Source organism: Odocoileus virginianus, chromosome 29 (assembly GCF_023699985.2).
Source record: "Odocoileus virginianus isolate 20LAN1187 ecotype Illinois chromosome 29, Ovbor_1.2, whole genome shotgun sequence".
Taxonomy (NCBI): domain Eukaryota; kingdom Metazoa; phylum Chordata; class Mammalia; order Artiodactyla; family Cervidae; genus Odocoileus; species Odocoileus virginianus.
Genome location: NC_069702.1, coordinates 13,412,946 through 13,428,005, shown reverse-complemented (window position 1 = coordinate 13,428,005; position 15,060 = coordinate 13,412,946). Strand labels below are relative to the sequence as shown.

The following is a 15,060-nucleotide window of genomic DNA, read 5'->3' as shown; positions in this document are numbered from 1 at the left end:
TGAGGAAGATATGTTTAAACATCCAACTATGGAGTAGATTTAACAATTTTTCTTTCTAATGTTCTTAATTTTTGCTTTGAATAGTTTGGAGCTATATTATTCAACACATAAAAGTCTAGTATTTTTCTATCATATTATCAATCTATGTTTTACATTTAAATAGTTACCCTCTTTATCCTTAATACTGTTTTGTATTTTCAAGTTTATTTTGCTTAATGTTAAATAGCTACACTAAGTTTCTTTTCGTGGTTAATATTTGCTTGGTATGACTTTCCCATTCTTTTAACAGTCAGTCTTTCTCTGTCCTTATATTTTAGGTATGTCTCTGGTTGTAACAGCATGCAGCTTTATTTTAGAAATACAGTAGGATGATCCCTATCTTTTTCAAGAAGAGTTTAGTCCATTTATAATTATTACATTAACTAATGTAAACATTTGATTTCCATCATCTTGTTTTGTGCCTATTGTTTACCCTGCCTTTGCTATTATTCTTATTTTTCTCCTTTCTTGCTTTCTGTAAAACCGACTATTTTCTTTATTCCACATTCTACCCCAGGTACACATTATATTATTCCTCTCTGAGTACTCTTTAACATTTTATTGTGCATCCTTGGATTAATATCTCTATCATCCACCTGTACACAGAATCTCAGAAGACTTTAATTATGATATATCTTTTTACATTTGCATATTATCCAGTAATATATTTCCACTCTGTTTATATATATCACAAATTAGTCATTATTATTTTATATAGTCATTACTTGTTTAGATTTACCAATTTCTTGCCTACCATTCCTTCTTGAATTTTGTATTTTTCTTTTGGGTTCAGGTTAGTTCTGCCTAGAACCTATTGATTACTAGCATCTTATCAGCAAGGAATTTTAGCAGTTAACTTTCTCCATTTTTGCCTAAAAATATCTTTATTTTGTTTTCACTATTGAATGATCATTTAGCTGGATATAGAATTCTGGATCTTCAATTATTTCTTCTTGGTAATGTGACAAATGTTATTCCATTGTCTTCTGGCTTCTATCAAGACATCTGCTATTGGTGTAATTGCCATACATTCTTAGGTAATCTGTCTCTCTCTCTTTGGTTGATTTTGGGATTTTCTCTTTGTTTTTCTGCTAAAAGACATATTTATTTTGTCTATCCTACTTGGCACTTGTAATTCTTGAACCTGTGAATTTATATTTTTCAATATTTCTGGAAAATTCTGCCATTATATATTTGAATATTATCTTCTTTCCTTTCTTTCCTTCTGGAACTCATAGTAGTATTGTTGGACTACCTTATTTTTTCTCAGCTTCTGACCTCTCTTTTATGTTTTCTGACTCTATCTAAGTAATATCCTAGATTGTTTCCTCAGGCGAATCTTCAATTGTACTGTATTTTTCTGCAGCATGAAGTCTCTGAATTCAGACTCTTTCTATACTTCAGTGCTACCATTTTTAAAGTGGAAGTTATAATAATACCTACCCACCTAAAATTATTTTGGGGTTAAATGAGTCAATATATTTTAAAAAAACTCTTAGAGCAATACATGACCCATATTAAGTGCTCTATAAAAGTTAGACATTATTTTTAGAATCTACTTTATGGTGCTATCCAATAGTTCTATTATTTGATGTTCTTAGGATACTTAACTCTCCTGATTATGTCTTGTGTCTCACTCATAAAATATTCTTTTCTTGGGTGTTCTGCAATCTTGGCCTGTGGGACTTTATCAGTGTGAAGAATCCTGTGTGTCTCAGCTTCAGCTAAAAGATTGTTATAGGCTCAACAATACCAGGCCCAGGAATTTCAGAAATATCACTGGCCTGTGGGTGTTAGGATATTAGGCGTATCATAACCAGAGTTTCACTGGCTCAGGAAACCTTTCATCTGTTCATTTACTAACTGGAGGTTTGTGCACCATTTGGATAGTATGAGTTCAACCCCACATTCCCATGAGATAGAGGCATGTGGTCACATATTCTCAAGGGAGATATTTTTCCCCACTTAGAGCTCTGACTGAGAAAGATAAGCAAATCTTATGGTCTCTTGTGCTAAAGGTAGAATTTCCCCATCTGATCTACTCTTTTGCTGAGGGACTGGTCATTCAAGGGTCCTGCTTCCCATGGTGATCTCAGTTCCAGAGCATGACTCTTTCTGCATGAGTGTTATGCCCCCTTCCCCTAATTCACGGAGAACAGCACAGCCTTCCCGGGGCACCATCTTTCATGTAGATTTCCCTTACTGGCTTGTGAGTTCAGTCCTTCGCGTAGAAGAGGCTTTCAGTGCTTTATCCAGCAATGTGGAAGTCATAGCATCCACCATATTGGGGGACAAGTCTTCTTTGGTCTTCCTCACAACCTCACACTTCTCACAGAGCCCAGAGCAAGGTTGGATTCAGGAAATATTTGTTGAATGGACACCTAAGAGCCTAGTCCTCCAGTTCAGAGCCTTGGCCGCCACATGGGACCGTGTCTCTATTTGCTCAGGAGTCTGATCCTAAGCAGAGGAGACCATACCTGAAGAGGACAACAGAAAATTAATTGGAGGGTATGATATTCCCGCTGAGTTTAGTTAATAGATGTTTCCTTTTCAGCCTGATGCTCTCCATGCGCCAAGCCCAGCAGTAAGTAAGGTGACCACTGCCTTACAGGGTAGTGAATGCTTGTTCCGTGGGGCAGTGCTTCTCAGGGGTCCAAGTGCACCTGATCACCTGGGGGTCTTGTCAACAGGCAGTCGGTCTGGGTCTACTTCTGCATTTCCAATGAGTTCTGGTGATCACAAATTGATCCTGTGGAAACATGGGAGCAAGGAAAATCCCGTCAACTCTGGCAACACAGAGAAGACATGAGCTCTGGACTTGGGGTTGAGCAGCAGGTCAAATCCGAATCCCACATGGACCCTCCCCCACCTCCCTGAGTGATTCATCTCAACTCGGTGAACCTTGGCTCCCTTTCCTGCAAAGCGCTTTCCTTGCAGAGCTGCTGGGAGGAAAAAAGTAGCTACCTTTAGTAACAGCAATCATGAATCTAGAGCTTCTTGAGTGCCAAGCACTGTTTTCAGCATTTGCATGTGTTAACTCTGTCCTAACAGCAACCATATGTGCACACAACTACTAACCCTGTGTCACAGCTAAGAACACGAGGCATAGTGCTGTCGCCCAGCCAGAAAGTGGGGGTCACATTTGAACCCAAGCAGTCTAGGTCCAAAGGCAGGCTGTTAAGCCAACATTGTGCTGCTTCCCAGGATATAGGAAGACATTTTTTGTGGTCTCTGGCCCATAAATGTGCATATACAACATTGGCCATTAGTATTATTATTATAAATGCCATTGTTGTTATTATTGCTACATTGTCATTGTTGCAAGTAAATTGTGTTCCCAAGCCCTGGGATCTCATGGCTCAGGACCACCCCTCCCCCTTCCCCAACCAGATCCACATTGCTTCTCCCAGCCTGGCTGTGGAAGCAATGTATGAGATGAGGATGAGGATAGATCTTGGGAGGTTGGGGGCTGAGATGAGGCAGGTGATTCGAAGCTAAGGCATGGGCAAAGGAACATGCCAGGGATCAGTGTGGCTGGAGCAAGGAATCACAGAGGAGCAGCAGGTCACGAAGCAAAGGCTGGTTGGACCAGATCATAGAGCACATGGGAGGCTGTACCAGGGAGTGAGGCATTCTCCTGCAGGAAAGGAAGAACTGAGAAAGTTCTTGGGTTGGAGGAGGAGCAATTGACTTTTGTTTAAAAAACTCAATTCTGTGTTGAATTTTCCCATGAAAAGCAACTTGCCAAAAATTTTGTATTGACTATTTGGACAGAAAGATTAAAAAAAAAAAAAAAAAACAGTGGAGATGTGGAAAGGATTAATAATGTTCGAATGATCCCTGATTTTTAAGTATAGCAGCTGACACTTCCTGTGTGCTTACTAGGAACAGACACTGATTACTTTTTAGCCATTTGGTTTTCACAGCCACCCCATGGATCCCTGCACTTTGTTTATTCAATTTAAAAAGTTGTTTATTGACGTATAGCTTATTTACAATGTTGTGTTAGTTATGGATACACAGCAAAGTGTTTCAGCTATGCATATAATATATACATTCTTTTTGAAATATTCTTTTCCATTATGGTTTATCAAAGGATATTGAGTATAGTTCTCTGTGCTATTAGAGTAGGACCTTGTGTTTACCCATTCTCTATGTAAAAGTTCACATCCGCTAGCCCCAACCTCCCACTCCAACCCTCCCTCAACCCTCCCCGCCTCGGCAACCAGCAGTCTGTGTTCTGTGTCTGTGATTCTGTTTCTGCTTCATAGCTAGGTTCATTTGTGTCACATCTTAGATTCCACATGTAAGTGGTATCCTATGGTATTTGTCTTTCTCTTTCTGACTTACTTCACTCAGTATGACAATCTCTAGAAGCATCCATGTTGCTGCAAATGGCATTATTTCATTCTTTTTATGGCTGAGTGGTATTCCATTAGGGCTAGTGTTAGTAGTCTTCCATTGTATATATATGTACCATGTCTTCTTCATCCATTCATCTGTCGATGGACATTCAGATTGTTTCCATGTCTTGCCTGTTGTGAACAGTGCTGCTATGAACATAGGGGTGCATGAGCCTTTTTGAATTAGAGTTTTGTTTGGACATATGCCCAGGAGTGGGATTGCTAGATGATATGGTAATTCTGCTTTCAGTTTTTTGAGGAACCTCCATCCTATCTTCCATGGTGGCTGCACCAACTTAAATTCCCACCAACAGTGTAAGGGGGTTCCCTTTTCTCCACACCCTCTCCAGCATTTGTAATTTGTAGACTTTTCTTTGGTTATCCCTTTTTACAGATGAGGAAACTGAGGCACAGTTCAGTTCAGTCCAGTCCCTCAGTTGTATCCAACTCTTTGTAACCCCATGGACTGCAACACTCCAGGCCTCTCTGTCCATCACCAGCTCCCGGAGTTTACTCAAACTCATGTCCATTGAGTTGGTGATGCCATTCAACCATCTCATTCTCTGTCGTCCCCTTCTCCCACCTTCAGTCTTTCCCAGCATCAGGGTCTTTTCAAATGAGTCAGTTCTTTGTATCAGGTGGCCAAAGTATTGGAGTTTCAGCTTCAAGCATCAGTCCTTCCAGTGAATATTCAGGACTGATTTCCTTTAGGATGGACTGGTTGCATCTCCTTGCAGTCCAAGGGACTCTCAAGAGTCTTCTCCAACACCACAGTTCAAAACCATCAATTCTTCAGGCACTCAGCTTTCTTTATAGTCCAACTCTCACATCCATACATGACTACTGGAAAAACCATAGCTTTGACTAGATGGACCTTTATTGGCAAAGTAATGTCCCTGCTTTTTAATATGCTGTCTAGGTTGGTCATAACTTTCCTTCCAAGGAGTAAGCATCTTTTAATTTCATGGCCGTGATTTTGGAGCCCCCCAAAATAAAGTCTGTCACTGTTTCCACTGTTTCCCCATCTGTTTGCCATGAAGTAATGGGACCAGATGCCATGATCTTAGTTTTCTGAATGTTGAGTTTTAAGCCAACTCTTTCACTCTCCTCTTTCACTTTCATCAAGAGGCCCTTTAGCTCTTCTTTGCTCTCTGCCAAAAGGGTGGTGTCATCTGTGTATCTGAGATTATTGATATTTCTCCCAGCAATCTTGATTCCAGCTTGTGCTTCATCCAGCCCAGTGTTTCTTATGATGTACTCTGCATATAAGTTAAATAAGCAGGGTGACAATATACAGCCTTGACGTACTCCTTTCCCCATTTGGAACAAGTCTGTTGTTCCATGTCCAGTTCTAACTGTTGCTTCCTGACCTGCATACAGATTTCTCAAGAGGCAGGTCAGGTGGTCTGGTATTCCCGTCTCTAAGAATTTTCCCCAGTTTATTGTGATCCACACAGTCAAAGACTTTGGCACAGAGAGGTTACATAAGTTACATAAGTTGTCCAGGGGCTCAGGTGGTGAAGGGTTGGTTCTGGAGTCCACTTTCAACCCCTGCACCGTGTTACCTCTGCGGTTTAAGAACGAAAGCAGGGAGGCAGACCTGGCTCTCGTCCCTCCTCTAACCCCCCTTTCTCTCCACTCTGCTTCTCCTCCCACCCCTCCCCACTGCAAGCATGTCACCAGGATCCAGTGTTTTGGCTTTTTTCTATCCTAAAGGGGCATGACCTCCATGCCTCTCAGGGCTGCCTGTGCGCCAGCCTTAAGAATGTGTCCTCTGTGTGAGTTCAGGCCACAGAGGACCTTGCTGCTGCCCTAGCCCCTTTTCCTTAAGAAGCCACAGGAGGGAAAATGGCTCCTGCTGAGACAAGCCCCCACCCCCTTTCTTTCCTGCTGCAGATGTTTAATGAGTCTGGGCTGGTTGAATGCTGGTGTTGGGGACACAGGATTGAGCAAGACAGCGCCAGCCCTCAGGGACTCCGGTCACATGAGCAAGTAATTGGAGTGTAGCCTGATGTGATGGATGCTAGTCGGGAGAGTAGAGGTCAGGGAAGTTCCCGGTGGCTGATGGAGGGTGTGGGGGTGGGGGTGGGAGGAGGCAGGCAGGAAGTGCCATTCAGAGAGGCTGGAGGAGGAGAGAAAGCCCACGGAGTTCTGTGAATGGCGGCCTCGGGAATTTGGGTCTTCTCCCAGAATCAGGAGGGAGCCATCCGGAGATTTTTGTGGGGGCCTCAAGAGCGTATCTTTGTGTTCTGTGAAGTGAACTTTCAAAAGCCCTTTTAAAAAGTGTTTTCATGAGCCTCACTGCATCCAATCCTTTCTCTGCCCTCTGTGAGAGAGGAGGGCAGGTCTCACATTCCCCATTTTACAGATGAGAAAACTGAGCTGCCAAAGGACAAAGGACTCAGGACTCACTGGGTCACTTAAAATCAACACAGCAAACCCAGGCTCCAGTGTTCAACTTCTCATCACGTGCTCCTAATCTCTGGTTTGGGGGTACCTCTGCTAAAAGCAAACTTATCTACAAAAGCTGTGAGGGTAGAGACAGGATGATAATCTTTGGGCTTCCCTGGCGGCTCAGTGGTAAAGAATCCACTTGCCAATGCAGGAGACACGCGTTCGATCCCTGATCCAGGAAGATCCCACTTGCCAAGGAGCAGCTAAGCCTGTGGACCACAACCATTGAGCCCTGCACTGCAATAAAAGAAGCCACTGCGCTGAGACGCCTGCGCACCGCGGCTGGAGAATAGCCCACACTCGTTCTTGCCCCGGCTCGCCTCAACTAGAGAAAAGCCTGTGCGTCAGTGAAGACCCAGCACAGGCAATAGTAAATACATCAATACAATTATAAAAGCAGATGATAGCATTCAACACAGACAATAATATTGTGCCACTTATTGCGTGCCTGCTGTATGCCAGGAGGAGCTGGGCTGCATGTCATCATTAATGCATCATCTATACCAACCCATGAACTGATGATATTCTTATCTGGCACCAGAGGAAACTGAGGTTCCCAAGAGTTACTTTCTATCAGGTGGCAGATCTGGGAGTTAAACGCACCTCTCTAATGGTTGAATTCTCTAAAGGAGCTCGGCTTCATGCCTCAGTAAATGGACCAAGGATGGATAATGCTAGAGTGGAAATGATACTCTCTCTGCTCTATGGGGCGTTTAGCCAAGTCCTTCAGTCACGCATGTGCTTGTGTGAACAGGTGGCCGGTGGGCTAACACCTGGCAGGTTACTGAGTTACACCTGCCATCCTGACCAGGAGGATGGGCTAATGTCCAAATATTGTGCAGAAATGCAGCCCCATAAAGAGGCAGATGTTACAAAGAATTGAGCGTTTGGGAGTCACGTGGCAACTCTCTCTGAATTCACTGAATGAACATCCATTCCCATGGCTCCTCATCCACCTTCTGGGTGGCCATGCACCACTGGACTCACTCCCAGCCTCAGTCTCCCTTCCTCTAGGTGCTCTGTACATTTTCATAAATAAGTGAACAGAGGGAGCAGATGGCATCGAAGCCAAGGACAACACAGGTGATGAGGTCTGTGTCAAAGCCCAGAGGAAGAGGTCTGGATCTGGACAGGGCGGGTGGATGTGGGGAGCTGGCATGCGTAATCAGAGAAGACTTCCTGAAGGAGGTGGACCCAATGAATCCTCCAGTAGAAAGAGTGGACCAGGGTCAGCCCAGGAGTGGGGGAGGGCTTCTGTGTTAGCAGGATGGAGAGAATAAGGGCAAAGTCAAATCAGAGCGTTTGGAGAGTGGGTTCAGGGTCAAAAAGAGTAGGTTTTTAGATAGCCCTTTGTTCCTAAGCCTTTTTTTCTCCTCCGAGAAATGAGAATCCTGGTCAGTCATTTTCATCTCCCCACTGGGAGATTGACAGTGAAAATCTTCACGACATGAGAGTGTGTTCCTTTACTCGAGAGACCCAATGTGCTTCCTCTTGGAGCTGTTCAGACGCCCTAAGAACCGCCCCTGTTTTGCCTGGATACAAACCACCAGGGTCATGGGGACACACCAGCCAAGTGTCTGGATGTTGAGGCCCCGGGGTCTCTTTGGGGGGCATTTCCAGCTCCGTCGCAGACTCTGGGAGCGTCTTTTCAGCTGGACCTGACAGAGATGGATTCCAGTGACCTGTGAAATCCGGGCATGGTGCTTTCATCCAAGTCTCCTTGGAAAAGACCCAGGAGAACAGATCTTGCTTCCCTGCAAGAGTGCCAGGCGGGCTGAACCATCACTCTCTAAGCACAAAGCATTGACGCAGTCCTGCCCAGGGCGGTCCCCCACCCTCTTTGCTTCTTTGTCCCCTCCCCACCTCTCCCCGTCCACCTATGCCTTTGAGCACTTTCTGGAGTATCTTCCATGCCTGGCTTCCCTGATGGCCCAGTGGATAAAGAATCCCCCTGCCATGCAGGAGACTCAGGAAACTTGGGTTCCATCCCTGGGTGGGGAAGATTCCCTAAAAGAGGAAATGGCAACCCTCTCCAGTGATCTTGCCTGAAAAATCCCACAGACAGAGGAACCTGGCTGGCTGCAGTCCAGAAATTATCAGAGTCGACACGACTGAGCAACTGAGCTCCCATGCCTGGTCCCAGTAAAGTGGATGGCAGAATTGAATCTAAACGTGGTCCTTGCCCTCAGGGGACTCATGTGCTCCTAAGGGAGACAGATGTTGGAGCTGATTGTACCCCTACTGAAGGGGTGACCCAGGCTCTAGAGGAGCAATCTGACCTCTCCAGGTGCGTGAGGCTTGGGAGGCTCTTTCTCCATGCACCCCATTACAAAGCTCGCCAATCTGTCCCCCTGGTGTGATACTGGGGAGGAGCCACTCAGATATGCTCTGATTTAAATTGTCAAAATTGTCTAGTATTTCAAAGTTTAGTAGTGTGGTGTTAGTTGTTCAGTCGTGTCTGACTCTTTGTGACCCTGTGGACTGTAGCCCTCTAGGTTCCTCTGTCCATGGGATTCTCCAGGCAAGATTACTGGAGTGGGTTGCCACTTCCTTCTCCATTTCAAAGTTTATGAAAGCTCAATGTTTTGACTCTCCTGGCAACCTTATGAAGTGGCCAACTGAAGGAAATAAAAAAAGCTCAGAGTTTGAAGATGGTTTGAGTCAACACTTGAAACCAGAGTCAGTCTGAGATGATAGAAAGAGGAGCTTGAGGTGTCAAGGGTTGGCCCCATAGAGCGTTTGAGACTCTGGCATATAGTAAACATGTACATAGTGACTTTTATCTCTAGTTGATATTTTCGAAGAAGTGGAAGGCACACAGAGACCATCTGACCTAAGCTCCTTACTGGAAGAAGGATGAATCTGAAGCCAGGGAGAGGCAGCACCTTGAACAAGGCCCCGAAGCATGTCAGTGTCAGAGTGGTCACAGCATTTGGAGCCCAGGCCCCCTGATTTTCAGTCCTGTACCCCCTTACAATCCTGGAGTAGGAAATGGCAACCTGCTCCAGTGTTCTTGACTGGAAAATTCCATGGACAGGAGGGGTCTGGCCAGCTGCAGTCCATGGGGTTGTGAAGAATTGGACACACCCTTCACAATATGGGCAACCTCTGCCAGGACCCAACAATTTCCATATGACACCTGGTTGTCGTGTCTGGAGTTGTCATCTGAGTCCTGTAAACACGGGAGCAGAAGTTAAAGGCCATACACATTCACGAAGCTATAAACCTGTCGTGTAAAAACCATGTGAAACTTCACTTCTCTGGTTAGTGCCCAGTAAAGTTCACTTGCTAAGGGGTGGTGGTGGTGGTGGTTTAGTCGCCAGGTCGTGTCCAGCTCTTGCAACCCCATGGACTGCTAAGGGGTGGCAGGTATTTAAAGCTGCTTATTGTCATAAGAGCCCTTAACGACCTAGCGTCTTCAACTCTTGTTGCTGCTGCTGCTGCTAAGTCGCTTCAGTCGCGTCCGACTCTGTGCGACCCCATAGACGGCAGCCCACCAGGCTCCCCCGTCCCTGGGATTCTCCAGGCAAGGACACTGGAGTGGGTTGCCGTTTCCTTCTCCAATGCAGGAAAGTGAAAAGTGAAAGTGAAGCCGCTCAGTCCTGTCCGACTCTTCGTGACCCCATGGACTGCAGCCCACCAGGCTCCTCCGACAATGGGATTTTCCAAGCAAGAGTAGTGGAGTGTGGTGCCATTGCCTTCTCCGCTTCGACTCTTTGTTAGATGATAGCAGAATTAGGTAATCAGATCAGGCTCTTGAACTTTTAATTCTCCCTCAATTTATGGTGGTCTCTACTGATGGAGACTTTGGGTTTGACTCAAGCAGAGCTCCAGGCAGCTTCGAGCTTGCCGCCAACTGTATTTACTCAAGACAGTCTTAAGGCACAGATGATTCATTTCCCTGAGTTTCTCACTTATGGGTTTTTTTTTTCTGTTTATAAGGAGTAAATTGTAAATTTCCCCTCTCCTTCCCTTCTGTCCTTTGGCTTCTGATGCAAGTCACTGTTATTAAAATACAATTCATATCAGAGTCAGTTCTCTTGGGTTTCTCAAAAGTATATATTTCATATCTGAATTCAAGTCAAGAAAGTGTAATGTTATTCCTAAAGGAGAATGCACATGCTTTTGCAAAACAAAATGTAAATTCTAGCTGCCTTGGTGTTGGGTTTGGGATAAAGAAATATTTACCCAACTTCCAGCCTTTAAAGTAAGGCAGATATTGGCTTGAAAAAAAAATATCTGTTGGCAGATGAGCCTGTAAGCTGAAAACTAGTCACATCCTTCACCTGGGTAAAACCTTTTGACGGGGTTTTCTGGTTGATCATTGAGACACAGATATAACTAATTGCACAATTTATCACAGTATGATTATAATAGCAAGTTATTAGGAACAACCGCAATGTCCAACTGCAGGAAATGGTTAAGTAAATGGCGATATATCCCATCAATGATATTGGTCATTTAGCATTCATGCAACACACACTTACTGAGTGCCTACCGTGTACCAAGGGCAGGGTTAGGAGGTGGGTATACGACGATAAGCTGGCAGATTATGCAGCTGTTCACAAAGGCTGCTACAAATATGGTGCTTTGAGGAACTCTTATAATACAAGATCAGAACACTTGTGAAATTTTATAATCTTGATTCCATTGAAAACACGCACAAATGTATTCTCTGGGACACTGACTTATTTTTTTACTTTTATTTATTTCTCCAAATGTCTTTGGGTTTTAAACTATTTCCCCAAATAGTGGTAAGATGCACATAAAAATATCTTTGGTTTTTAAACTATTTCCCCAGATAGTTTTAAGGTGTACATAAAAATTCTATAGTGGATGAAAACCAGATTTTAAAAAGCATTTCAATATTAATTTGGAGGTGTCCCTCTTAGGAATTGTCCGTGTATCATCAGAAGTCACTCTCCCCTTGGAAGTGACATGAAGTGTCCTCCACGGTAAGAACGGCTCCTGGCCCCGGAGAGATGTTTTATTCTAGGAGGTGTGGGGTGTTTGTGCCTCCAGTTCATTCAGTACCCACCCCTCTTCCTCCAGAAGCTCATGGAGAATCTTGCCTCCTCTGTTCCCGTCCTGTCCCTGCGGACCTGCCGGCTGCTTCCGGTCAGAGCAAACAAAGGTACTTCATCATCGGCTCCACGCAGTCCCTGGTGACAGAGGACTTGGCTGCCACTGTCTGAGGTAAGCTGTGTGTGAGCATGTGCACGCATGCGCGCGCGTGTGTGTATATGTGTGTGTGTGTGTGTGTGTGTGTGCGCGCGCGAGTATGTGTGTCTACGGGGAGAGAGCGAGAGAGAGCCAGCCCACCCGCCAAAGAGCTTTATTTACTGTTTCTTGTTTTCGCCCCTGACCTTGTAAGAGTCAATATTTTGCCATTCGTATTCCAGGACTCTGCGTCTGGTGGACACTCGCTGAATAGGATATATGAATTAAGATACATTGTTCAGGGCAATTCTGTGAAAGATTTTTATTTCTACGTTTGACTTAACGTGCTCCATCTCAATTAAATTATCAGGTGTATTATGAACATTTAGTGTTTATAGAGGGCTATAAACTTTATGTGCCTTCATATTGCAAGCTCCATGTGTTAATGGCAGCTCCATAGTTGCAGAGCTCTCCACCAAGGCGGAACTGGGACACAGAGCTGCAGGCAGGATTCTGGTCCTGGCAGAGCTCAGGGTCCACTGAGGGACACACAACTGGAATCAGACAATGGCAACGCTGTGTGGTCCGTGCTGAGAGCCAGAGGAGGTGCCTGACCTCGAATGCGCAGTGCAGTTAAGGAAGGCTTCCTGGAGGAGGCCACATCGGAGCAGAAACATGAAGACTGGAAAAGTTACCAGGCAGAGGACAGGGGTGGAAAGAAGGAACGTTCTAAGCAGCGGGAACAAAAGGGACAAGGGTCCGAGGCCAGAAGGATGGGGAGGAGTTGAATGTGGCTGTCGGGGGAGTGGTCAGTGGTCAGTGATGGGCGGGAGAAGGCGTCAGGGTCTAGAGTCCTTCCACCCTGGAGGCCAGGGGTCCCGATGGTGGTCCTAGACACATGTGGCCAAGTCATCCGCTGCCATGAAAACTGCTTTGGAGCCTCTGATACCAGGTCACCTGTGGATGACCCATCCTTTGGTTTTTTTTTTTTTTCCATTCATTTTTATTAGTTGGAGGCTAATTACTTTACAATATTGTAGTGCTTTTTTGCCATACGTTGACATGAATCAGCCATGGATTTACATGTGTTCCCCATCCTGATCCCCCCTCCCACCTCCCTCTCCAGCCCATCCCTCTGGGTCTTCCCAGTGCACCAGTTGGCTTTGATGTGCCGCTAGCTGCAGACAACACTGCACACCAGTCCCCTCCACACCCCTGACCCTCCTGGGTGGTTCACAGCGCTCATGGCCATTGACTACATGCACCTGCTCCTGGGCTGTCTTCGCCTCCACAGTGGTGACCCAAGAGGGCAGGACCTCCATGCATTTTACCTGAAATGTGGGCACAAAGAAAGCGCCCATAAAATCCTTATTGAATGAATGGATAAATGAATGAATGAACGTGAAGGGACAATGGAGGCACTGTGGTTCTCCCTAAGGCCAGCGGGCAGGTGGCCTCGCCGGGTGGGAAATAGCAAGCCTGAAGAATGAATGGTCATGGGGGTGGGTGGGTGTGTGGCATTTTCTACTTATGAACTGGTTTATTTCAATCAGCTTAGTTCTTCCTCTGGCTCAGAAATGTGGTCTCCAAGTCTAAGGGTACAAGTGCTCTGCTGGGTCATCTATTTTTTTTTTTTAATGGAGGTAAATAACCTCCCAGGTGGTGCTAGTGGTAAAGAATCCACCCACCAAAGTAGGAGATGAAAGAGATGTGGGTTCGATCCTTGGGTCAGGAAGATCCCCTGGGGTGGGCATGGCAACCCACTCCAGTCTTCTTGCCTGCACAGTCCCATGGACAGAGGAGCCTGGCTGGTACAGGATTGCAAAGAGTCTACAGGATTGCAAAGAATTAGACACGACTGAAGTGACTTAGCATACACACAAATAATGTAAAATTCATCATTCTAATCATTTTTAACGATTTACAATTTGGTCTGTTAAATCATTCAATTTAACCAGTTAAATCATTTACAGTTCAGGGGATTTTAGTGCATTCCCAGTGTTGTGCTGCCAGCACCACTCTAATCTCAGAACATTTTCACGAACCAAGAAACAAACTCCGCACCCAGTAAGCAGACGATCCCCATTCCCTCCTCCCCACTAGCTCCTGGCAGCCACTCACCTACTTTCTGTCTCTATGGATTTACCTCTCCTGGACATTTCATATAAATGGACTCCTAGCATATTTGGCCTTTTCTGTCTGGATTCTTCACTCAGCAAGTGGTTTCAAGGTTCATCCACGTTGTAGCATCAGCACTTCATTCCTTTTTGTGACTGAATAATAATCCTCTGTGTGGATATGCCATCCTTTGTTTATCCATTCATCAGGTGATGGACATTTTGGATTATTCCCTTTTTTGACTATTATGATTATTCAATTTACCAAATTAATACATCTTCCTTATGAAAATGCAAACCTGCCAAACATATACACATATGATAAAGTTTCCTTGGGATTCACCTCACCACAGCGTCACCATCTGCCCGTGGGTACTTGTGCCTTGAAATCGTCCTTGTCTCTCTTCATTCTTTCTCTGCATCGCTGAGAACTTTCCCCGAGGTTGCCACTCTTCCCAGCGCCCCCAGGCCCCAGCTTCCTCTGCCTCACTAGCTCCAGCTCCCTTTTAACTTTCAGGAGGTGTTGCCACCTCCAGAAGCCATCCCTGGTTCCTGAGGAGGAGTCCTGAGCTGTCCTCACCCTAAACGCTGGTGGGTGTCTGTCTCTCTTAGCCTCCCGGACAAGACCATGGCTGCCCTGGGCCAGGACCACACCTCTTAGTCTCGGAGGTGGCTGGGTGCACTCTCAGCAAGGGCTCTGCTGAAACTGAACGACTGTGAGATATGCAGGTCAGAGGCGGGTTGCCATAGAAACCCAATTTGGGGATGCCTAAGAGAGGGACCCGTCTGTTTGATGCAGCCACCCTTCTGTCAGTGTTTCCAGTGACAGACTGGCTGCCTCCAGGATGGCTCACTCCTTCCAGAACCTCCTTTGGTGCAGCCACCCA

At 45.4% G+C, this 15,060-nt stretch overlaps 1 protein-coding gene across 6 annotated transcripts in view; it reads left to right on the top strand.

Moving 5' to 3' along the window:
- Positions 1 to 15,060, top strand: part of C29H4orf50 (chromosome 29 C4orf50 homolog) — a 293,220-nt gene that overhangs the window by 248,174 nt on the left and 29,986 nt on the right. For 3 of the 6 annotated variants that reach the window (XM_070458138.1, XM_070458137.1, XM_070458134.1), the window contains one exon: positions 11,949 to 12,092. In XM_070458138.1, the coding sequence (XP_070314239.1) occupies positions 11,949 to 12,065 (117 nt within the window). In that variant the 3' untranslated portion in view covers positions 12,066 to 12,092. Of the gene's footprint in view, positions 1 to 11,948; positions 12,093 to 15,060 lie in introns of those variants that run through there. The other 3 variants (XM_070458145.1, XM_070458135.1, XM_070458136.1) reach the window with 1 other exon arrangement.